Source organism: Colletotrichum siamense, assembly GCF_013390195.1.
Source record: "Colletotrichum siamense strain Cg363 chromosome Unknown KSG_Cg363_contig04, whole genome shotgun sequence".
Classification (NCBI taxonomy): Eukaryota; Fungi; Ascomycota; class Sordariomycetes; order Glomerellales; family Glomerellaceae; genus Colletotrichum; species Colletotrichum siamense.
The window spans coordinates 1379712-1402256 of NW_023501017.1; the positions used below are offsets into that span (position 1 = coordinate 1379712).

A 22545-nucleotide genomic window follows, 5' to 3' on the forward strand; every position below is an offset into this window, starting at 1 on the left:
GCAAACGAACAAGACGAACGGGCTTCGCAACTGATGTGCGGGGAGCTGTGACCAAATATCAGGGCTGCGGTCGTATTTTGGCGCTCGAACCTCGCGACCAGGGAGTGCGAGGGGCCAGCACTAAGACGAAACTAGTGGACCGCCAACACTGAACAGGCAAGACGGGGCAGCCTAGACAGCTCGGCAAGTCGTCAAAAACTGAAGATCACCATGAGGGGGGCCCTCCACGCTTGCCACGCATTCTGGGCCCTGTCGTTGAATCTCCGAGGTTGCAGGCATCCGGAACATGGGTCGTCCTTTCGGCGAAGGGTGATCCCGCTGAGTCTACTGAACTGTAATCGCATCAGATGATGGGTGTCTCTCTGGGCGAATGCGAATCTAAACTCAACTTCACGGACGAAAGAGATCGGATGATCCAGTTGACTCGAGAATGCAACACCACATCTCTGAGTTGTAAGTGATCACCAACAGTAAATCAACCAAATCAAGCAAGTCATCTTCACACCGAGGTGTAAGCACTTGGCAGTAGTCCCATTCGGTGTTGCAGCGAGGACACTCTGCACCCCGCACGAGATACCCCCCTTTACGCATTGGAGTGTCCCCTGAATTACAGCAAGGGAAGAGGCGATGCCAATGTTATACGACACCCTCCAGATGTCGTCATCCCCATCTTGATGAAGAATTCCGCAGGCGAGTGGTCACCACCTGCATCTTAGCGGGCCGACCCCGGACGCCACGCGGAGAAGACGCGGAACTGAGCCCGGACTGCATGGTCGGATAACGCGGTCGACGGAACTAGGCCTCGATGTGGACGCCTCGACAAGGGGCTGCGTCTTCTGCTGTGGCCATCGACGGCGTGGAAGGGTTGCAACGAAGCTTCGATTCTAGGGAGGCAGACAATCGCAATTTGCGCGCATGTGTGTTGTCGATCATGGCGTATAAAGTCCGACCATCCCACGATGAGCCGGCTTAGAGATGGAAGCTAGAACAACCAGGTAGACATTCCTTTTCACTCCTTACACACCAGGTAAGTCTTCAGCATATCACCACCCCGAGCCATGCTCCCACGTTTCGACGTCGCATTCTGACCATTCGCTACCAGGGACCGTCGCCAAGAAAGCCTTCTTCACAATGAGGTTCTCGCACTTTTTCGGCCTTCTGGCCGCCTCTTCTACCGTGGTCTCGGCAGAGGACCTGACCGGCTACGAGTACATCGTCGTCGGCTCCGGTGCCGGTGGTGGCCCTCTCGCGGCCCGCCTTGCCCTCGCTGGCAAGAAGACCCTCCTCATCGAGGCCGGTGATGACCAGTCGGCGAACGAGAACTACACCATCCCGGCCTACAACGCCAAGGTCACCGAGGATGACGCCATGTCCTGGGACTTCTTCGTCCGTCACTACGCCGACGACACCCAGCAGGCCCGTGACTTCAAGACCTCCTACGACACTCCCGATGGCAGCGTCTACACCGGTCTCAGCCCGCCCGAGGGCTCCACGATGAAGGGCACTCTGTACCCTCGCGCTGGAACTCTCGGAGGTTGCACTGCTCACAACGCCCTCATCGCCGTCTACCCTCACAACTCCGACTTTGAGCATATTGCCGAGATCACCGGCGACGACTCTTGGTCCGCGGCCAACATGCGCACCTACTTCGAGCGCATGGAGAAGAACCAGTACCTTCTGCCCGCTCAGGAGGGCCACGGCTACGACGGCTGGCTCACCACCGAGACTGCTCCTCTCAGCATCGTTCTCGAGGACCCCCAGCTTCTCAGCCTGCTCACCGGCGGTGCCTTCGCCCTGGGCAACCTGACCGACTCCGTCATCAACCTCGCCACTCTCATTGCCGGTGATGCCAACTCCGCCTCCGACACCAGAGACACCTCCATCGGCTACAACCAGATCCCCATCTCCACGAACGAGGCTCACCGCACTGGCTCTCGCGAGTTTGTCGTTGCTGTCCGTGACGCCAAGAACGCCGACGGCACCCAGAAGTACCCTCTCGATGTCCGTCTGAACTGCCACGTCACCAAGGTCGTCTTCGACACCGATGTCACTCCCCCCAAGGCTACCGGCGTCGAGTTCCTCGACGGCCAGTACCTCTACCGCGCCAGCCCTCGCTCCCGCAACGCCGGCGAGGGTGTCCAGGGCTCTGCCACCGCTTCCAAGGAGATTATCATCTCCGGAGGAACCTACAACTCTCCCCAGATCCTGAAGCTCAGCGGTGTCGGTCCCAAGGAGGAGCTCGAGAAGTTCAACATCACCGTCGTCAAGGACCTTCCCGGTGTCGGCACCAACCTCCAGGACCACTACGAGATCTCCGTCCAGGGCCGCACTCCCACCAACTTCACTGCTCTCGACGGCTGCACCTGGGGCTTCTACGGCCAGGACGACCCCTGCATCACCCGCTGGGAGAACCCCATCCTCGGCGACCACGGCCTCTACAGCTCCCCCGGCCTGGCTGCCACCATGTTCTACAAGTCCACCACCACCGAGAACAACGAGTGGGATGTCTTCACGTTCGGCGGCCCCGTCAACTTCCGCGGCTACTTCCCCGAGTACAGCTACAACGCCACCGTCAACCACGACTTCTTCACCTGGGCCATCCTCAAGTCTCACCCCAGAAACACCGCCGGCGCCGTCACCCTCCGCTCCGCCGACCCCCTTGACATGCCTGACATCCTCTACAACTACTTCGACTCTGGCGTCGGCGACTACGACGCCGATCTCCAGGCCATGGCCGAGGCCGTCGAGCTTGCCCGTGATGCCTTCACCCGCCAGCTTGTCCCCATCACCGAGGAGCTCCCCGGTGCCGACGTCGTCGGTGTCGATGCCGTCAAGCAGTACGTCAAGGACGCCGCCTGGGGTCACCACGCCTCTTCCACCTGCCCGATCGGCGCCGACGACGACGCCATGGCCGTCCTGGACTCCAGTTTCAGGGTCCGCGGCGTCGCGGGTCTCAGAGTTGTGGATGCTTCCGTCTACCCTCGCATCCCTGGTACCTTCACCGCCGTTTCCACTTACATGGTCGGCGAGAAGGCCGCGGACGTCATTCTCAGCCAGAACGAGTAAAAAACGAGTACCAAGAGCTTCAATGACATGGAATTTTAGCCGCATAAAGACTAGCATATTGGAGAGGAAGAGCGAAACTGTTGCGTTCGTGTAGATAGGCCTTCTTTTGTTCACTCATTTGATTTAATAAAATACCCACGAGGAGTTTTGCCATCCGATTGTCATCTTGCTCTTTTGTGATCCTCAACCCATTTGGTGACCGTCTGTAGCCCATTTGTTGACAGAGTCCGCTGGGTTTCCGTCGCTTAAAGATGCAAGTAACAGTGATAGTGATAAGGATAGTGCAGAAGAGGCAGGTCAAGCGCCACATACGGAAGGTTGCGATGACTCTAAGCGATGTCTGTACCCGACTGCTGCGATGTCTTCGGCTACTGCAACCTAAGAACGCAACAGACGATTGGGTTGCGGGTGCTACTGTGACGGACTCTGCTGTAGCCGCAACAGCTCTTTCACCTAACCGAGACAAATACATCGGGATTCACGCCGGAGTGCCTTTTTCTTCAAAAGCTGTTTTGATTATGAATTAGGACATTAATCAAGTCCGTTATACAGCCGCAAAGAAAACGGCGCGGATATATCGACTAATCAGGTTATACGCTATGACATGCAAAAGAAACAGGTAAAAAACGAGTGTGATGCACGCTTTGCTCATGTTGGTGTGTGTAATACAACCCTCATTGAAAACTTGTTTGGTTCAAAATTCAGGACATGAAACTTTTGGGTACCACTCCCTGTGTATCATGGGCGTGAGAGTCCCCCCTCACCCTGCCCGCGTTCAGCTCCTCTTCGCTCTCGCTGACCGACTTCACGTTGGCTAGAGCGTGCGGCTCATCCTTTTTCATCCGTGACGGAAACCCGAGGCTTGACCTCCTCTTGCTCTTGCTCGCGCTCGACGCTCCGCTGTTCCTCTTGTCGCACTTGAAGTTGCCGCAGCACTTGCACGGGATGATGGACATGCCGTAGGCGTCCTCCTGGGCCTCCTTGCCCTGGCCACTCTTGAGGTGCTGACTCGTGTTCATGAAGGCGGAGGGCCGGCGAGCGACGTCGTCCGTCATTCGGAGTCGTGACGGGTCAGTGGTCATGCCGAGCTTGTAGCCGACCAGCTTGAGAAGAGGGCGGATGGTTGCCAGACTACCAGCGGTGATGGCCAGGCCCTGTTCAACTGAGGACCAGATGGCAGTGTCGAGAGTGGCCCCTACAAGTATCACGAGTCAGTAATCAGCCTTACGGGTGGGGGATGTTCATGAATCATGGTAACCTACATAGGAAGTCTGGGTCCTTCAAGTTCATGAGATAGCCGAACCGGACGATAACTGCGGAGCTTGCCCTGCCAAGAGTGTCAGTATCCAGATGAGGCATTTCGAGGCGGAGACGCAACATACACACAACCCATAACCAGCAACGGAATCAACGCCAACTTGGCTCGTGTCTTGAGCTGCAGACTCCAAACGAGGAAACCCGGGAGAATGGCGAATGTCATGTCGGAAATGACACTGAAGGCGCTGTACAGGTAGGCCAGTCCAATAACCACGTTGACGTCGATGCAAGTTCCTGGGATGTCCTTGTTCCAAAAACGAGATACTGGCAGACACTGGAACATGGAGACGAAGAAAAAGACAACTCCGGCGAGAACGGTGAAAATCATGGCGCAGTAGATGATCCAAATATGGACCTTTTTCGTCGCGATACGGAGAAGGAAGTAGGCGATGGACATCTTCGATGTGATCATGCTGAGGGCGTAGAAGAGGTAGCAGTACCACCAGCGCTGAAAGATCTGTTAGCTCTGTCCTACGGGCCACCCCGAATCGCAACCAGAAGCCCTTACCTCCATCGCGTTGTGGATTTGGTCCTGCGTGAGGTCCTTGAAGTGACGGCCGGTGCCATAGTGAACACCCGCAATCGAAAACGAAGAGTAACAGATGAAGAAAACCTGTCGAATGTCAGCAATCCCAGTCACCACAAAGACGATGACGCTTTCCATACCAAAGCCAACACCATGAGCCAGTCATCTCGTCCAAAAGCCTTCACCAACCCTATCCTCACATAACATCGCAGCGCCGTGGCGATGATTGCCGTCGTGACGAAGAAAACGTTGACGCCTAGAAGCTCCGGTCCTCGATTCTCAATCTTCTCAGCCATGGGTGCCATGTGTGCGATTTGTTGACTGGGGTGATCCCCAAAGTAAAAGACCCTCCCATTCCACTACCAAAGAAAGCAAGGTTATGGGGAGGATGGGGTAGTGCGATCTGGGTCATGCGTTCTTATATTCATTCAAGAATGACATTTGGCAGCTGCCAAGTCTCCCTCAATCTTGACCAATTCCCGCCCACAAGGGCACTAGAACGGGCCAGCAAGGGTGCTGGACGTGCAGTGTTTCCATTTGCGGACCCCCAGCCTGACGTTCTTCTGGCCCATCAATGTGAGATCGTCCGCCTGCCTGCTCCATCACTCCTGACAGGCTCGGCGTTTGCCGTTTCAACCATCTCTCTCCACTTGAGAGGTTGATATTCTTTACGTAGTAATGTGTTGCAACAAGGCAGGGCCTCTTCATAAGGCGTCAGACTAAGTAGCTTGGTCCATTGGATGGAGCTCCTTCGCTGCAGCAACTGCCCTCACCTTGGAGAACACTAGCGTGTCGAGAGCGTTGGGAGAGGGGGGCAGGTTGCTGCAGAATGCCCGAATCCGGCAAACGTCTCGGGCGGAAGGGGAGGGACGGGAGAGATGCCACATCCGCACAAGCCGCACTATGCTAGGGCACCCCGACCAGTCCCGCTCCGGAAAAGACGTCCGGCGGACAGACGTTTGTGGCTGACCAATGATCTGACGACGGCGTTGGTTTTCTCGAAGGAAACGCTAGAACAAAATCGACATTCCCCCACTGGGCGCCACGTCCGGAACGTGGCCGTGCAGGGAGAGTTGGCAGGGCTCCCTTCGTGTTTAGCCTGGGTGACCATGTTCTTAGACAACTGCCGTCTGTACGACAAATTGTTGCTCCTGTCGATCGCGCCCGGGGCTAGGAGGAGGGAGCCGTGGAAGCGAGACGATGAAGCCCAGCGAGTAATTCCAATAGATCAGCGACAACGGACCTGACTCTTCTGGGCAGCCTTTGGGGAGGGCCTTCAAGGGCTTTCTCCTCCTCAGGGGCGGACAGATAGATCTACGGCTTGTCCCGAGACCGGCGCGCCTCTGACAAAAGAGATCCGTTCCGGCCCTCAGTCTTGTGTGGGAGACCACGGCCCGGACAAGTCCATGACCCAATCTTTTGTTCGTGCACCCAGTGGACTGGAAGACCTGAGACAAGCTCGCCTTTTGGTGCGATCGCAAGTGTCGACGCAAGTGCGTGTGATTTGCAATGCATTTCGTGAGACAAGAAGACTTGAGAGGAAAAAGTCTGCCCACGCAGAGGCACAAAGTGGGCGAACTTCTGGGGTGTCAAACAGCAATTTCGTGTACGACATGCCTCGTTCAGGGGAACGGCGGCGACAGAAACTTGATACGGGTTGAGCTCCGTCGCGCTAAGCACACCTCGCGTGTCTAGTGTCGCCACATGGTGAGATTTCACCAACAAGCGAATGCAAGCCTGAAGTGGGTGATGGCGAAGACACACGCAAAAAGGGACTTTGTGAAACCCTGCCATTCTGAGCGCGCAAGCTTCGGAAAATTGCGATGTGCTCGGAGAATAGCAGTGACAGGTCACTTTCGTGCTACATTGCACATCTGTCCAGGTTCGGTGTCCTAGAAGATCATAGTCTGCATTATCCCCCGCAAATCCTTGAAGAGGTTGGACAAACTGTCAAAAGGAAAATCTTCATGTGTCAGATACCCACCCTTGCCCAATCTCTCTCTCTCTCTTCTTTTCGCGCCCACACAAAGAACTGCTCGGAGGTTTCCCATCTACGGGCCTTGGGGGCCATCTATGGGGCCACCCAGATGACACACGGGCAGCGGATAGTCCCTCTTGGCATCATTTGATGGGTCCGGAAATAGGCCCCCTTCATCCCGGAACCCACGAGAGACCCATCACCAGCACGGGCGAAATACGAATCAATGCGCGGCTTGCAACTTGGGGGCGAACTGCGTCTGCACGGCCCCTCTCTGATCGCAGAGACCTCCTGAAGGTTTTCCTGATTTCTGCCTGCAGCAGATGGAGATGCGGTTACGCATTTCGCGGAGAGGGTGGAGTGATGTTACTCTTGGCCTGCCCCGTTCAGGACGAACTGGAGCTCTGACAATTACAGATGCAGGGAGATGCCGGGCTGTCATCACCGAAAACGGACCGAAAGCGACCAAGATCAACACTGTCTCTTTCTGTTTTGCAGGTCCAGAATGCGACTTCACGTGCCTGACGGGTGACGAACCTGTTCCTGCCAATGCAACATCGCGCCGTCAGTGATCGACCAACCAGGGACTGACAGTGTTTCACTCAAGCCGAGACGGGCAATGAGGTGCAAGCAGCCTTGTGAAACTTCGAGATTATCTTTAGGCGGTGAAAAAGAGACAGAGATAGGGCAACCAGCCTTTCTGGCCATCGTCGTTGGAGCGTCTTGGCATGTCGGTAGTTAAAAGTCAAACAGATTGACAGAAACTCTGCTTCATTTCGAGTAACGCGGATGTCTTCAATCCGCAGTCGCGCAACTATGTGTCGGTGTTCTACAACGCAACGTTGCCATCCGCGTGTAGCATTGCCCCCCTAAGCGATGGACAAAGCGTTGGTAAGCTACTTGTGCGCAACGCCTTCGTCTGAAGGATTCATTTTCTCCAGCGATATAAACACTTTTAACCCATATATCGCAGGAATTAAGTCGATTGCATAGCACTCGTGGTATGGTGACCGGGCCTGCATGCGTCTCCCCCTCTCCACCTGGGGGCTATGCAGTGAGCGAAATTTTAGGTGGGTTTGGCTACCATGTCTTCCGGCCAACCCCATGCGTCCTTCAGATGCTGCAAACTAATATCGGTGCCATTCCAGTCAGATAACGTCCTTTAGAGTTCAGTGCCTTGTCGAATATCAAATCACCGAGTCCCAGCTGCGGTAAAACTTACATGAGAGCGGTGTCCCAGGCATAGGCCTCTGCCGTCGAGGAGAACACCTGGCATAGCGCTTCTTGTTCGGGGTACGATCTGAATCTGTCGCCGGCCAGGGCAATACCCATACACGCAATTCTACGACCAGGGGAGGGATCTCCGTGTTATTCAGCGGCCTTCGGCGACGCCGGAAAGGAAGATCGAAACTTACATGTGCGCTGGCGTGCTTCTCCCATGTGACTCTGCAATGCCGCACATGATTTTGATGTCGTTGATGATTTCGTTCTGGACAAGGGCACCAAAGTTTAGCATGCCGATGTCGGGGTATGTGATGAAAGAGAGAAAACCAACGTCTAGTGTCTGAGCCGCCAACTTGAGGTTCTTTCCCAGGCGTGGCACGTTCGGGTTGTGCGCCGTTAAGAGTATCCGATTGAGATGGTAGAACTGCAGCCCGACGACAACAGAGTCGTTGATGAGAAGTATCTCAGGAAAGACGCCCTCGTTGGGAGGGTTCTCGACAAATATGGGTAGGAACGTTTCTGGGGCTGCTTTCATCCACTGGGCCGCGTAGCTTGAAAGCTTTGCGTAGACTGTAGAGTTCGTTTCGTCGCCGAAACAGTATCCGATGATATCAATTGTGTGCAAGATCATTCTCCAGGCCCATGTTTCGTTGTCTGCAGGCTGAAGAGAGCGATCGAGGTCAAGATGATCCAACTTAAACTCGAGGGTTTCTTGTTGCATCACTGAGCGCCAAATCTCGAGCCGTAGCCACCCTGAGAATGCCGCTTCTGAGAGACTACCCTTCGTGGTGAAGTTGGCGCGCGACGTGAGAAACTCCCAGATTGTGCTATGATCTACCAAAGGTTTGTCAAGAGAGGCCAGGTCAAGTTCTAAAGACAGGGTCAGTACGCTCCGACCGCGTTCATGTCAAGTAACTTGTCGGGCGCTCACCGCTTATGCTGTTGTAGAGTCGGAGGAGAACCGCCGCAGTTACGTGCAGGTCGTCTACCTCCGCGCTGGGATCGATCAACACTGGGCTCAGCAAGCTCAAAGCCACCGCATAGTAGTGCTCGGCTGGTTTGTCGAAGAATGCTAGCGTCTCTTCCTCATCTCTTGACTTCGCCGCGATCGCTAGAATGGCGTTCAGTAGCAACGGACTGATGGCAGCATGTTGCGGCAGCACGGTCGTGAACCGGTGGTGTGGATCTCCATAGTCGAACGGGGGCGCGATGAATTCGAGAAAGTATCGTACCAAGTTCGCCTCTCGGTGGTCTTTGAGCGGAAAGTTGGATGAGTGGAAGGATCGTTGAGGTTCGGGAAGACTTGGGTCTTCGCTAACACTATTGCTACCGATGGAACTAATGGATCCGATGGGCCCAGATAGCTGGCTTCGTGGCACCGGAGAGACGGTACGAGGCAGATCATCCAAAGAGGCCTGTCCTGCAGAATCTGGACTGTCGTATGGAGCATGCGGGTGAAGAGCGGGAAGCTTGGTCAAGGGATATGGAATTCCTCGCTCGATGGGAAGAGGACTACCCTCTTCAGGCCCTGGAGGATTGAGGTTTGAATTCGCACCATCGCTGAACGGTGCCCAGGCAACTCTGTTTGAACTTTCCCTCCTTCGTCGCTGGTTCGCTTTTGGTGGACTGGGCGGTGCTGGTTCCTCTTCAGAAACGACGTCTTCGTCCGAATCGTAGTCGTCGTTGTGTATGCTGTTGATATCTGTTGTCTCGTCGATGAAGCGTATCCTCTTGCTATTAATCTTGCACCACTTCTGTGTCTCGGAAAACTCGTATTGAGGTTCTCCACGATTTCCGTCACCGTCACTGAAGTAGCCATACTGTTAGCAAGAGGCATATTTGCTTTTCCACTAAGGGTGGTCATACCCAGTGACAGTTATATGTCTGAACTTGAGCTTAGTAGCTCGGACACATGACCTTCCTTTACTAACACACTGACCACACGGGTCTCCTTTGTCGCCTGCATCATCAAGCCGTCACGGTTAACCAAGTACTCGGGAGCCATTCGATAATGGGTGTCAACCCCACTACTCACATTTAATATGCCTGTGTGACAACCGGACTCATATCAGCAAACATGGGGAAGTTGGTAGGGCTGACTGTGGCGTCTAGTTCATCCAAACGGAGGCTTCCCTCCGCGGACTACCTCAACACCCTCAAGCGCGGAATGACTTACCTTGCACGACAGCTCTCGCAGCCCCGCCTCCTCACGGCCCCTGGAGCGGGCATTGAGACAACCCCAGATTGATCAGTGATCTCATCCGGCGGGATGAAAAACGGCTCGCGGAGTGCGCGGGATACACGCGTTTGGTGGGGGGTTTGTGTTGAATGGCAAGAGAAAACGGGCTGTAAATCGGTCTGCCGGTGGGAGGCGCCCACCATGCATCCCGTGGGCTTTCGCTCTTTTTTATCCAGATTCAGCGCGCCAGGCAAGCTTTTGAGTGCGGGGGAAAATTGGGGGAAACGGGGCGGGCAGAACGCCGAGGGTTCCCGGCCTGGCGCTGCCGCGCATAGTCGCCGGCACAGGTTGCGACGACGGTCTCGTGGCAAGCTTACCTGATAGTTCAGATTGAGTTTTCAAACACGAGATTGACATCAGCTGTAACGACGATGCCAAGCACCAAACCTGTGGTTTGGCTTTTGACTTCCTTCAGTCTAAAGGCTGTTGAATTGCCAGACTTTTCGTCTGCTGCCGGGCGCCTGTCTAGACTCTGGAGAGCAGGAATTCTGCCCGTCCAGCCATTCCTGTTTGGCTAATTCAAGCAACGCCGACCGTACAACTCTCTTTAGAGTTGGCTTTGATCGGAAAAGAAGAGATCACGGCAGATCTTTCCGACGTCAGTATCCGCCCGGAAAGCCTCATCTATTTTCAGGACTACTCCGCGTCCTTGGAAATGTGTGACGTTTTGGTGTCGGGTTTTTGCTACCTCATGCGCTCAAAAGGGTTAAAAAGGGGCGGAATCTCAAGCGACCCCCACATGACTCGGCCGCCAACCGGACTCCACTTCCCCGCAGTCGGGATCGTCACGGAGACGTGTCCGGCTCTCTGTGTTTGACATTCTAGGCAACATTTTCCGCGATTTTCGGCTTCAACGAGACAGCGATTGTCTATGATTGGCCTGTAGAGTGATGTTGGTCGCAGCCATATGCAACAGCTTCAGCCTCCAACCATGGCATCTTGCGCTATGAGTTTCCGAATCCCGCACTTCCCCGGACTACTGACCTTGGGGTAAAGGGTTAAACCTCGCGCGGAGTATTGTGTAGATACAAACGCATTTGCTCCATTTTCGTGCATGCGACTCCTGACATCTTGTATATAAGACGACGATAGTTCATCCCGTTCGACTGTCTCTCGTCAAGTCACAACCCACAGCTTCTCGTCTTTACCGGTACACTCTTTGGTAACCCTTGAGACGACTGCCCAGACAGCAAGGACGAACATTACCCTTTCATATCACGACTATCATAATGGTGCAAAGGCTCAAGATCGCTGCCTCTGGCCTTGGCCGTATGGGCAAGCGTCATGCTGTCAACTTCCTCCACCGTACCCCTCGCGCGGAACTCGTCGCGGCCTTCACACCGGATCAGACTGAACTGGCCTGGGCGAAGGAGAACCTTGAGCCCTACGGCGTGACTCTCTACACCGACTACGACCAGATGATCAAGCACCAGGGGCTTCAGGCCGTCGTCATCGCGACTGTCACCAAGGTCCACGCCGAGCAGGCCCTCAAGGCTGTCGAGAAGAACCTCCACGTCCTTTGCGAGAAGCCCATCTCTCTCAGCATTGAGAAGTCCATGGAGCTGGTGAAGGCTGCTCAACAGAAGCCTCACCTTAAGGTCATGTGCGGCTTCTCCCGCCGCTTCGATGCATCCTACAGGGATGCTTTCGAGAAGACCCAGGCTGGTTTGATTGGAAGGCCTTCAATTATCAGGTCCCAGACTTGCGACAAGCATGACCCCAGCGGTTTCTTCGTCCAGTACGCCGCTCTCAACGGTGGCTGCTTTGTTGACATGAGTGGTAAGCAGACCTGTGACCCGAATGATATTGCAACACTGACACATGTCTTCAGTACACGACATTGACCTGGCAATGTGGTTCTTCGGTGACGATTCAGTGGTGAAGTCGGTGTCAGCCTCGGGTATCACTGCAGTCTCTCCTGAGCTGGCGGAGCATGGTGACTGTGACAACGCCGTCGGCATCGTCGAGTTTTGGGGCGGCAAGATCGCCTACTTCTACAACTCCCGCATGATGGCCCATGGTCAGGAAGACACTACGGAGTTCATTGGTACTGCCGGCAAGCTCACAGTCAACGGCAACCCCCAGTCCAACTTTGTCAACATCTATGGCCCCCAGGGTATCACAAGAGAGGTCCCTGCTCACTACTACGGTAGATTTGAGTACGCATTTGTTGCCGTAAGTGTCTCGCCGTACTTCATTACCCATCAGTAGTAGGCTAATCATAATCACAGGAGGCGAACGAGTTCACAGCAGCTGCCCTCGACAACACCCCGCTTCCATTGAAGTTGACTGGGGCTGTCCAGGCAGTTCAGATCGGCTCTTACTTGCAAGAGGCACTGTTGACAGGAAAGAAGCTGTACTTTGATGAGACTGGTCGTCGCATTGAGAAGCAGGGCAAGTTGTAATAGGTTTCACAGGATATAATAGAACAGATTTCTTAGCCAATTTATTGAATGACCGGGAAGGCATAGAGACTTTGCCCGGCAATCTCCTGCCGATATCCATCACATACATGTCTGTTTCCTTTTGTACTACACACGCACGTGAGCTTCGTGTTAAAAGCGGCATGACAGGGATCTGTTTCGTGGGCTTTCTTTGAAGTAAGGTACAGGTACCTATGAAGATGATGAAAGATCCAAAACCTATCGAGTAGTAGATGAAACGACGAGAGGTTGTCACGTCTTTTCCGAGAAAAGATGACCAAAGGCACTGCTACTACCATCCTGAGACCACTGGACTGTCAATTGCTCGATGAGATCCTTCGTCAACCACCCGGTTCTTAGATGAGTCTTCCTCAGGAACTCCAGGCTTTCCTGCTGTTCTTTGGGGTCAGTGAGATAGACACCACCTGGAAACGTTAGTTTGACTACTGCTTGAGACTACACAGGATACCTCACAGGCCCTCAAGGTATGCGATGCAGTGAACCCTGCGTTGACAACAGAAGGATTGCTCATAGCGAGCCCCAGCAGCACTCGAAAGTTGTCGAGAACAGCTTTCTATAGTCCATGACCATTAGCTATCAAAATTACGCCACGATTTCATCAATGAGCTCACCTCCGACTCCCTTCTCTTCTTGAAAGTGTCAAGACTCGGCTTACTCAAGTAAGGATTGAAGATGTGCAGGACCATCCGTGCCAAGCTGTAGTGTTGATATCCAACCACTTCATACGTCAGCCATGAAAACCCCCAAGGTTTCAAAGTACCTCAACCTACCGTGAGCGGGATGCGTCATCCAGATTGTGGGGAACGCGGAGCCGTTGGCGCTGTTAGTATGCGGCGGTTCAACCCAGAGAGGATCCGCGTGCCATGGATTAGAGATCAACCAGTTCCCCAGCTCCTGATTGAGCTTATTCCACCTATCGAGGTCCCTGATTGCCGCTGGTTGAAAGGCGTACGCGATGGCTTGTGCGCATAGAAATACTGCACGATTGGCCAAGCATTCCGGTTCAGTTCGGACAAATGAGCTTGAGCCTTTGTAGCTGTCCAAATTGATGCTCATGGGCTGTGACTTGACAAGCGCCACCCAGTAATCTTGTCGAAGGACGATCCAACTTGCTGCCTCTCCCAAGCCTCCTTTGCTTGCTAGGCTGAACATGGAGTTCAACAGTTTTGAGCTGCCAGAAAGGTGGACACCGAAGTCAGAATCTACATCGGATTAGACAAGTGCATTATTGTGACGGATATCAGACCTTACCGGTCATCTCTTCGTACTGCCTGAGGATGACAATCGCGGCTAGCACTTCTTCGTTCAATGCTTCAAATGAGCTGTCCAAAATTGGGATAAGATACTGAAGGGCATGGCTGTAGTACGTCGATGGTTTTGAGTCGTCTGTTCCTGCTATGGAGCAGAGACTTCGAGATGCAAGGGCAATGATCGAGTAGGCCAACAAGGGCGAATGGCAAGCTCTCTTGGGGACTTCTGTACCGAAATGTCTTTTGACGTCGCAAACATCGACCTAGATGATGATGAGCCAAGCCTTCCTGATAGACGAGAGAAGTCTAAGTCTAGTCTTACCCACATGGAAAGGTCATTTATATAGTGCATAAACAGCCTAGACTTTTCTTTATCCTCGAAAGGTCGCCCGATTCCGTGCTGACTGAGAGCGATCGGGACAGACGCCGAATGATCTGATGCGCGGCGGCTGCAAGTGAGCAGTATTAGCTGAACAAGCATGCAACAATGTCTCGACACTATGAATCAAACATACTCATCCTCGGATTCCCGGGCAATTTGCCCCCCAGATGTAGACTTGTAGACGTCGAAAAGTGATGGTAATGAGCTGGTCCACGTTAGATTTCCCGCCTCATGCTCAGGCATCCCCACGATGAGGTGATCCTCCGAACAAGAGATGTGTCAGATTATCCACACGGAAGGTCACCAGCTTGGTGATGTTCGCCTGCTGAGCGCAATATCTTCGGATCGAATGACTGCTGGAAATTTGGGGACGGTGAGATGTGAAGGGAACTTTGCGGGTTTCGTTACCTCATCTGGACGGAATGGGGCAATGGCCGCGAGATTGACCCCGCATTTACCCCGCACCCCCTGAAGCTCAGTCTCTTCTCGTCAGCTGTTTGTGTACTAGGTTGCTAACTGTCATTAGCTGACCCGCCAATGGCCGCCTAGTACTTGAGGATGTGTTTCCTCTTTATGTTGTTGGTGTCGCGTTCTTCTGGAATTCTGGTGTCCCATGTTACGAATTTGAAAATTGAACAATAGTTCTATTGACTAGATTCCCTGCATAGTGCATCGGGTAGAGCATGCCCCGCACATCCTAGCCGGTTGTTAAGCTGCAGAACCAAGCTTCGTGGCGTAGGCAACTCAATTCTTAACGTTATTAAGAGTTAAAATAATGATGTTTAAGCTTATCCTCGGATGAAGCTTCGTTCATCCCAATCGAGCGAGAATTCATCCGGCAACCGAAATGTTTCCCCCCCATGGAGCGATCCGACAGGTTTCGTACTAGACTTGCCGGGTTTCACCGTCCTGCTTCTTCCCTAAAGTCTGTTCTCCAATAGCAGCATCCTTGGTTGTTGTCTCGGGACCGAGGCTGACCAGCTGGCTACCCTTCTCAACATGGTTGGCGCCACCGAAAAGAACGTCGATCTCTTCCAGGGGGACCTTCTTGGTTTCAGGGATGAAGAACCAGACGTATGCGACCAGCAAGAAGTTAACCGCCATGAAAAAGAAGAGACATTTGAGTCCGGTGTTCTTCAGAAATGTGGGAAAGAATTGTTGGAAAATTGTGTTGGCGACGTTCTGGGATTGAGAGCACATTCCGACAGCTTGAGCTCTGATGTTCATGGAGAAGACCTCGGCGGTGTAGATCCAGACAGTTGCACCCCAACTAAGAAACATTAGCATCGGGTCAAAGAATCACGACAGGGAAAGTAGTTGATGCAGAGCTTACCTGGGCTTGTAGAAAAATGCAAACAAGAAGAGGAGGAATACGATCGCAATGCCGACTGATTGCGACTTTACACCTCCCTCAAGTTCCGGGGTAGCCAAGCTGACAACTGGGACCAGGAGCATACACAGACCCATACCGACTGCACCAACCATGAACAGCCATCGGCGGCCGTACCGATCTGCAGTCCACATCGCATTGAGTGTGAATAGGATACCGAAAGTTCCATTGAGTGCGTTGATGAGGTTGATTGTTCTGGTATCGGGCCAAACCTTCCGGTAGATTGCGGTAGAATAGTTGTTGAGGGTGCCTCGGAAGATTCATGTCAGGAATAGGGCAGTAGATGAGAGGGTGGGGAGGGTACCTTGGCCGGTGAGTTGCTGTCCAACGTTGAGGATCATAGTCAAGAACAGGCGTTTTCGGACGGAAGGATCCTTGAAGAGGGCCGTGTAGTTCGTGCTGATAGCCTCCTTCTCATACTCAATAGCCTCTCTGATGGTGAGGAGCTCCTGCTCGGCTTCTTCTTGGCTGTTTCGGAGAGAGCAGATGGCCTTGTGTGCTTTCTCGGGCTTGTTCTTCTGGATGTACCATCTGGGTGACTCAGGGATCGTCCACAGAAGGGTGCAAACGATAGTCGGAACAAGGATCTGGAAGAGGACGACCATTCGCCAATCCCAGTCTCCAAGTTCCTCCCTGCGGAGAGAGCACGCGTAATTGATCCAGTAAGCAATGAACGATCTGCGAATAATTAGCCTTCGCGTTATGATTGATTCTTGACGATGGAGTCCTCCATACCCAACGCTGAAGTTCAGCTGCCAAAACGTCATGACAACACCTCTAATCTCAGCCGGAGTAATCTCGTTGATGTACACGGGACCAGCCGCTGCTCGCAATTAGCAAGACTTCTCGAACAGCAAAATCGAGTCATGGCGACTCACTCAAGGCCATCCCCTGCCCAAGACCAATGATGACACGCCCAGCGATGAAGACTCCAAGGTTATGTCGTGGCGCGAAAGCTTGCATAAACGCGGCGATGATGGTGACGAGGCAGCCAGCACCCATTCCAACTCTGCGTCCAGCGAAGTCGGCCTGTCAAAGGTGTCAGAATTGCTTCGAGAATTACCTTCAAGTATGTTGTGTTTTTACCAGAGGTCCGCCAATGAAGAAACCAGCTACGATAGCTCCAATAGTGTATGCCGTGTTGATGAGGCCAATCAGCTGTGTGTCTTCGTCCTAAGCCGTGTCTCAGCGTCTTGTCATCATGCATATCATCGTTATCTTGGGATGTGTACCTTGTCGAGATCGAAGTAGGCTAGCCAGTTGTCTGATGCCTGTACGGAATTGAACACGGAGGCGTCAAAGCCGTAGAGCACCATACACATCGCCGCCAAAAGGGCGGAGTACCTGTAGCAAACTTATCAGCCCACGCTATCAGATCGCAGCTGCGACATTGAACTTACCAACTATAAACTCTCCCTGACATCGCCATCTTGCCGACTTTAATGGTAGACAGTAAGCCAGATGAAAGATTCAGTGGAAGTTAGATCGAGAGATGAGGACACCAACCCCGTCCGCGACCGGCGAGGCGTCTGGGGATATTATACCAACCCCGGATCCTTCCCCATGGAGTGTTTACTCCCCACCCTATTGCGGCACAGTCTGGGGTTCTGGGGTAGTGCAAGGCCTAGAAGTGATGAATCACGTTGGCTCTTGGGCATCTGCGGGCGCATGGATGCGTGCCTTCTCAACGCCGCATTTGGGAGCAAGTAGGGCGCGTCTGTGATGTTGGGGCCCAAATGGACTTTTTCGTTCGACCCATCGCACGATAAAAGGTGACAAGGCAGCTGCACTTCGCCCGAGTTCGGGGGAGAAATTCCTCCAACCAGAAAAACGCCAGATACCAAGACGAGGGGGGCCGGGCACACGCGTCGCAGCCTGATCGTTACAGGCTCCCAGTAGCTAGACAACAATCATTCATTTTGCTTTTCAAAATGGAGATAGTTGTGCAAACTTCCTCTGGTATGGTAGTGATGCTAGAGAACAGTGCCTAATCCTTCGGCCGCCCATTTAACCGTCTTGGCTACTTTCACCTGCCTCTTCCAACTTCAAAGCGATGATCTGCCCCTGCCGGGTACGATATCGAGCTTTTCACACTTTACATGCGACAGCAATTATTTTTCAAGAGAATCGTGTGCTTCTGATTGATCGCCTGTCGATTTATATCGAAACTTAGACAACACAACATGACCAAGAAGCTTACGTGGTTTAGACATCTATGAATGCGCACAGCGACCATCATCACTGAAGATGAAAACCACGGAAGGTCGATACGGAGAGCAGAGCAAGCGCAGAAAGAGGTCGTGCTGTGCTTGTGATTGCCAAACAAGCTTCCCCGAGCTGGCCAAGAGGCTTGGCGGTCATTTCGCTCTGGCTCAGCACATGCAGCCGTTTTCTTGGCGTACAGGCTGATCCGGCTTGGTCTCAGCCACCAACAAACATTGCACCGAGATGGATGGTGAGATAGAAGCCGAATTCCGAGAGAGCCTTGTCCCTGTAAGATGGAGGAGATGGGAAGCACGTAGGCGGATGAATGCAAGTTGCAACTTATTGAAGCCATCTACGCGATGTTTAAGATTTTATGCTGTCATGCAACACAGCTTCAGATGCAATCAATGTCCAGAAGTGAGTTATCCATGTTGGTGCACGTCCACTTCGGGTCCTTGCCGCTCGGAGGTGAGACGTTTATGTTGTGAGCCTGGATGTTCTTGCAAACCTTCGCGTCGTTAGATCTCGTCTACTTGGTATTTCGTGAGGGCACTTACTGAAGGATCACTGCAGATGAGCGAACCAACCCGCGGATCATTCTTCTCCGATGTGGTCCCCGTGAAGTCTTTGAACAAGATGTCTTCAATGACAAGGGTGGCCTGAAACCATCGTTAGCACATCGACACCGTCAGCAGGGTAGTTCCGTTCGCTCACTGGGTATTGCTGGCATGCTTCATCGCTTGCGGCAAAGTAGCATTGGGTAAGTTGAATGGCCCCTGTTGAGATCGTCAAAATGGGGTTACATCTTTTCCTGTCATTCTCATGTACTCACAGTCGTTGTTTACGTTGTGATATTTCTCGTACGTCACGTTCCTCACATGGCCGAGTCCACCCCCAGCCTCAGACCCAGTGGTATTTGGCGGTACGCCGGGCCAGATTTTGATGCGAGCACCATCCGACGCGTTTGACATGGAGATGTTGTAGATGTATAGATCTTCAATGATGTCGACCTGCCCTTGATATTGGCCGAGGCTGCCGACAGAGATGCCATGCGATCCATTACAAACCAGACCTTGTACAAGGACCTCTGTGGAGTTGGGCTTGAACGACACACAGTCTACAAAAGTTCAGTTTACAAATTCTGCCAGTTTTGTACGCGCTTACCATCAGTGTTATCAATCACAGAGTTCTGAATGACTATGTTATCACTGCGATAGGTATCCCAACCGTCGGTATTCTGGAAGTGGCATTAGCGGATGAAGCCCCTTTTCCGTCGGTGGAATAGCGACTGACCTTTGCCGGGGATGTGACGTTTGTTACGACGACCGACAGGTCCATGTCAGAGACCAAGATGTCGGAAGAGTTAGCGATGATGTTGAACCAGTTGGGAGAGTTGATCATCTTGAGTCCAGTGATCGACCCGCCCTTCAGGCCGTCCGTGCCAAGGAGCAGAGGTCTGACGACGGTTGAGTTGCCAGCAAGAGCATTCCACCACGTTTGTCCAAGACCTGGTACATATTAGCCCTTTGAAACATCTCTTCGTGAAAGCTACCCCTTACCATCGATTGTTCCCTGTCCAAGCCCATAGATGTTGACATCTTCACCGCCAAACCGCCACATGAGGTTCACATTCTGGTAACGGTACGCAAACGTGTTCGTTTGCCAGTACGTCACGTCATCATTGAAGACAATGGTTCCGAGGATCGCAAAGTCGATGTGCTTCAAGAACGTCAAGTCGACACGGCTAGATATGGTGTACGTCGCATTGGGCATGAAGACGACAGTGCCGCCATCGTTGCAATCGTGCGCAGCTTTAAGAATCGCAGCAGCCGAGTCGCCTCCGGCCTTGGGGCATACGATGCAGACTTTGGAGGGGTCTCTTGCTGGGCTGATGGGCAACGCTCGGCCGGGAGCTTTCGGAAACGGGACGATGCTCGGCCGAGGCGGCACACCATACCCTGATACCGATGCGACGGCTGCCACACAGATAAGGGCTAGGTTTGAGAAGTGCATTTTGAATGAACGAAGCAAATGAAGTCTGAACAAACATTAGGACGTGGTAATAAGCGAAAGACATTGGTCTCTTCAATTACTTATAAGCTTAAAATGAGTTACCACCAGCATCCACTTTGGATAACACTCAAAGGAGACGTCTCCCCTGACCCTTACTATTTGCACTTGCAGGAGTGGCAGTTCAATGGCTCCTCACTTGCCTATGGACTCAACCCCAACGGCCGCAAGCACTGGCTCCTTTCTTAGTACTACCGTAATTCCCTCCACATGCGCAGGCCAACCCCGCAGGATTTAACCGGGCGATCAAGGCCGGGAAATGGTCTTTCCTCAAAGTTGGGGTATTCCGGAGATGAACGCGGGGCATCGTTGTGTTAATCATTGCTGATTTGTTACTTTGCATTGCCTGCATACCCCGCGATGCGGATAGCAGATGCATTGGCGGAAATGCTGCTGCGCCCCTCGCTTTGAGATACCGCGAGCCAGTCAAACCGCATAAGTGGATATGTTACTGCGAAGAGTAAGCATATCGCCCTCTCATAAAACATATTTTTTAGTCTTGAAGAAAGTTGTATATTTCCAGAGGACTTTTAGGTCTTGTTTGCTTAAAGTGAGGTGGCCAGTCAACATTGTACGCGCATGAATATGGGACATCCGATCATCTTCGTAGAGGTAAGAAAACGACGACACGTGTCTGATTAAAATGTCCCAACAGAACAAAAGAAGCAAAAGCCCCCGAGAAACCACCCGGACACAAAGCGTAGACATTCTTCCCTACCGCCACTTTGCATTATCATTCTTCGAATGACTCCCTTCACGGTAGCTCAGATCTGTCAGGCTTCTCTCGAATCTCGGGCATCTCGTACACCGCCCTTGCGTCGTGCGAGAGCTCTGCGTGCGAACCATGTCCATAGGATCCCTGGGCCGGGTGGCCTCCCTGTTGATAGTATTGCGAGGGATGAGGCCGTGGGGATCCCATGGGCGTCGGAGAGACGGTACTCATGCTCATGTCTGAGACAGGCCGCTGGATCCCCGTACCGTCCGAGAAGGTCGAGGGTGAATTGGGATACACGATACTGTGCTTGTCGTAACCAGGGTAAGGATCAGGTGAAGATGGCATTCCCGGTGACTGATATTGAGGGGCCGGAGAGGACTGGTGATATTGCGCTGGTGCCGTTGCCGGTGTCGGTGCTGATGTTTGGGCCTGGGCCTTCCCACGACGTCGCCGCCACATGAAGAAGACGGCTGCGAGAATAGCAATACCGCCCAGAGCTGCTCCGACTGCAATACCTGCAATGGCGCCTGTGCTTAATCCACCATCGTCGGAGTCTTTGATGGGAATTCGAGTTGCTTGAGGCTTAGAGGCTATATCGGTTGCTACGTCGGGTACGAATCCTTTACTGGGAATTTCGGTAGGCGCAAAGATCGCAGTGACCTGTTTGCGCAGGTCTGTGCAGCGGTTGGGCAGGTCCGGCAGGTCGATCATTGTAAAAGGCCAAACGGACATCGTAGCATCGGCGTTGCCCGGCGCGAGGGGACACCTATCGCCGCAGGTGTCCGGGTGGTTGCAGACCCAAGGTTGGTTTTCGCTTTCTCTGTCTTTGCTGTCGCACCGCACGAGGCCAATCCATGGGGACTTGCCTAGAGTCGATCATCAATTAATTATCAAGCCCAATGGAGTGTGACTGCACCCAGCTTACCTCTATCTAGATCGCCCTTGTGCGGGCAGCTTGAATGAGAATACGTTTCGTCGTTGCAGCCATATTGGTATGTGTTAGTTGTTTTCGGGTCCCAACAGCTGTTATGGTCCAAACACTCATGACCCGCAAAGCAGCACCAAGTGTAGTCGTTTGGGCCCACGTCTGTCTCGTTTTGACATGGTAGCAGTTCTGGAGGAGCGACCGCGTTCTCGTGGTAGTAGCATTGGTTCCAGTTCTCGTGCCCTGAGACCCCGAAGGTCAACGGGATAAGGATAATGCCGAATATTGTTTTTAGCATCGTACACGTGTTGCCAATTGCGAAGAGCTTCGAGGGGACGGTTCGACGTGTCGACCAGACTGTAAAGGCGATTCCACGTCTGAGCTTGTTCGGTGGGGAGAAAGAAAGTGGAAGTGAAAGACGTCGGGAGACGGCGAGGAGTCCCAGACAAAAGTGGAACAATAGGCTACTAGATCTGGTCCTGCTGTTTCTCTCCGATTCACTCGACAACCAACAGGAGTCCATCGATGTACAGCTGAGTCTTGAGCCAAGCCGTTCTGCTGACGGCCCCCAATAGCCAAGCCTCAGCCTGCTTCCAGCCTGCCTCCCTGCCGCTCCAAGTGTGATTTTGAATGCACCAACAAGCCAAATCAGCTTTAGGATCTGCAAAGATTTGTCAATGATCACCCTCATATTTGGCGTCGGTGTCTGACAGCCCAGTCGTGACACCCAGCTGGGAATTCCGAACCCCATGCCCCGCATCCTGTCATACCGCTCGAGAGGCAGGCTGCCGACGGGAATCCAAAAGGAGCCACA

The 22545-nt window shown here is 53.1% G+C and overlaps 8 protein-coding genes across 8 annotated transcripts; 2 read left to right on the forward strand and 6 right to left on the reverse strand.

The window, feature by feature from the left end:
* Nucleotides 1-1131: 1131 nt before the first annotated feature.
* betA-4 (Oxygen-dependent choline dehydrogenase) lies at nucleotides 1132-3066 on the forward strand (the record flags this gene model as incomplete). Its single annotated transcript, XM_036638153.1, has 1 exon — nucleotides 1132-3066. The coding sequence occupies one exon, from the start codon at nucleotides 1132-1134 to the stop codon at nucleotides 3064-3066; it is 1935 nt and encodes a 644-aa protein (XP_036496499.1).
* Nucleotides 3067-3767: 701 nt separating this feature from the next.
* CGCS363_v006305 (Satratoxin biosynthesis SC1 cluster protein 4) lies at nucleotides 3768-5205 on the reverse strand (the record flags this gene model as incomplete). The annotated part of the gene is made up of 5 exons (XM_036638154.1): nucleotides 3768-4261; nucleotides 4329-4393; nucleotides 4449-4831; nucleotides 4892-4996; nucleotides 5050-5205. The coding sequence occupies 5 exons, from the start codon at nucleotides 5203-5205 to the stop codon at nucleotides 3768-3770; spliced, it is 1203 nt and encodes a 400-aa protein (XP_036496498.1).
* A 2900-nt stretch (nucleotides 5206-8105) lies between these two features.
* CGCS363_v006306 (uncharacterized protein) lies at nucleotides 8106-10116 on the reverse strand (the record flags this gene model as incomplete). The annotated part of the gene is made up of 4 exons (XM_036638155.1): nucleotides 8106-8229; nucleotides 8303-8981; nucleotides 9043-9917; nucleotides 10043-10116. The coding sequence occupies 4 exons, from the start codon at nucleotides 10114-10116 to the stop codon at nucleotides 8106-8108; spliced, it is 1752 nt and encodes a 583-aa protein (XP_036496705.1).
* Nucleotides 10117-11579: 1463 nt separating this feature from the next.
* On the forward strand, nucleotides 11580-12755 carry yrbE-1 (putative oxidoreductase YrbE; the record flags this gene model as incomplete). The annotated part of the gene is made up of 3 exons (XM_036638156.1): nucleotides 11580-12129; nucleotides 12182-12525; nucleotides 12582-12755. 3 exons carry the CDS (start codon nucleotides 11580-11582, stop codon nucleotides 12753-12755), a joined length of 1068 nt encoding a protein of 355 aa, XP_036496704.1.
* A 270-nt stretch (nucleotides 12756-13025) lies between these two features.
* Nucleotides 13026-17245, reverse strand: qutD-15 (Quinate permease; the record flags this gene model as incomplete). Its single annotated transcript, XM_036638157.1, has 15 exons — nucleotides 13026-13198; nucleotides 13248-13347; nucleotides 13406-13512; nucleotides 13565-13996; nucleotides 14046-14307; nucleotides 14367-14493; nucleotides 14560-14631; nucleotides 15313-15696; nucleotides 15760-16066; nucleotides 16121-16494; nucleotides 16552-16639; nucleotides 16695-16845; nucleotides 16903-16989; nucleotides 17049-17160; nucleotides 17217-17245. The coding sequence occupies 15 exons, from the start codon at nucleotides 17243-17245 to the stop codon at nucleotides 13026-13028; spliced, it is 2805 nt and encodes a 934-aa protein (XP_036496699.1).
* A 1170-nt stretch (nucleotides 17246-18415) lies between these two features.
* pgxA (Exopolygalacturonase A) lies at nucleotides 18416-20034 on the reverse strand (the record flags this gene model as incomplete). The annotated part of the gene is made up of 7 exons (XM_036638158.1): nucleotides 18416-18529; nucleotides 18579-18680; nucleotides 18736-18797; nucleotides 18854-19138; nucleotides 19186-19258; nucleotides 19315-19529; nucleotides 19581-20034. 7 exons carry the CDS (start codon nucleotides 20032-20034, stop codon nucleotides 18416-18418), a joined length of 1305 nt encoding a protein of 434 aa, XP_036496698.1.
* An 811-nt stretch (nucleotides 20035-20845) lies between these two features.
* Nucleotides 20846-21538, reverse strand: CGCS363_v006310 (uncharacterized protein; the record flags this gene model as incomplete). Its single annotated transcript, XM_036638159.1, has 1 exon — nucleotides 20846-21538. The coding sequence occupies one exon, from the start codon at nucleotides 21536-21538 to the stop codon at nucleotides 20846-20848; it is 693 nt and encodes a 230-aa protein (XP_036496915.1).
* A 158-nt stretch (nucleotides 21539-21696) lies between these two features.
* CGCS363_v006311 (uncharacterized protein) lies at nucleotides 21697-22491 on the reverse strand (the record flags this gene model as incomplete). Its single annotated transcript, XM_036638160.1, has 2 exons — nucleotides 21697-22392; nucleotides 22447-22491. The coding sequence occupies 2 exons, from the start codon at nucleotides 22489-22491 to the stop codon at nucleotides 21697-21699; spliced, it is 741 nt and encodes a 246-aa protein (XP_036496916.1).
* Between the last annotated feature and the right edge of the window lie 54 nt (nucleotides 22492-22545).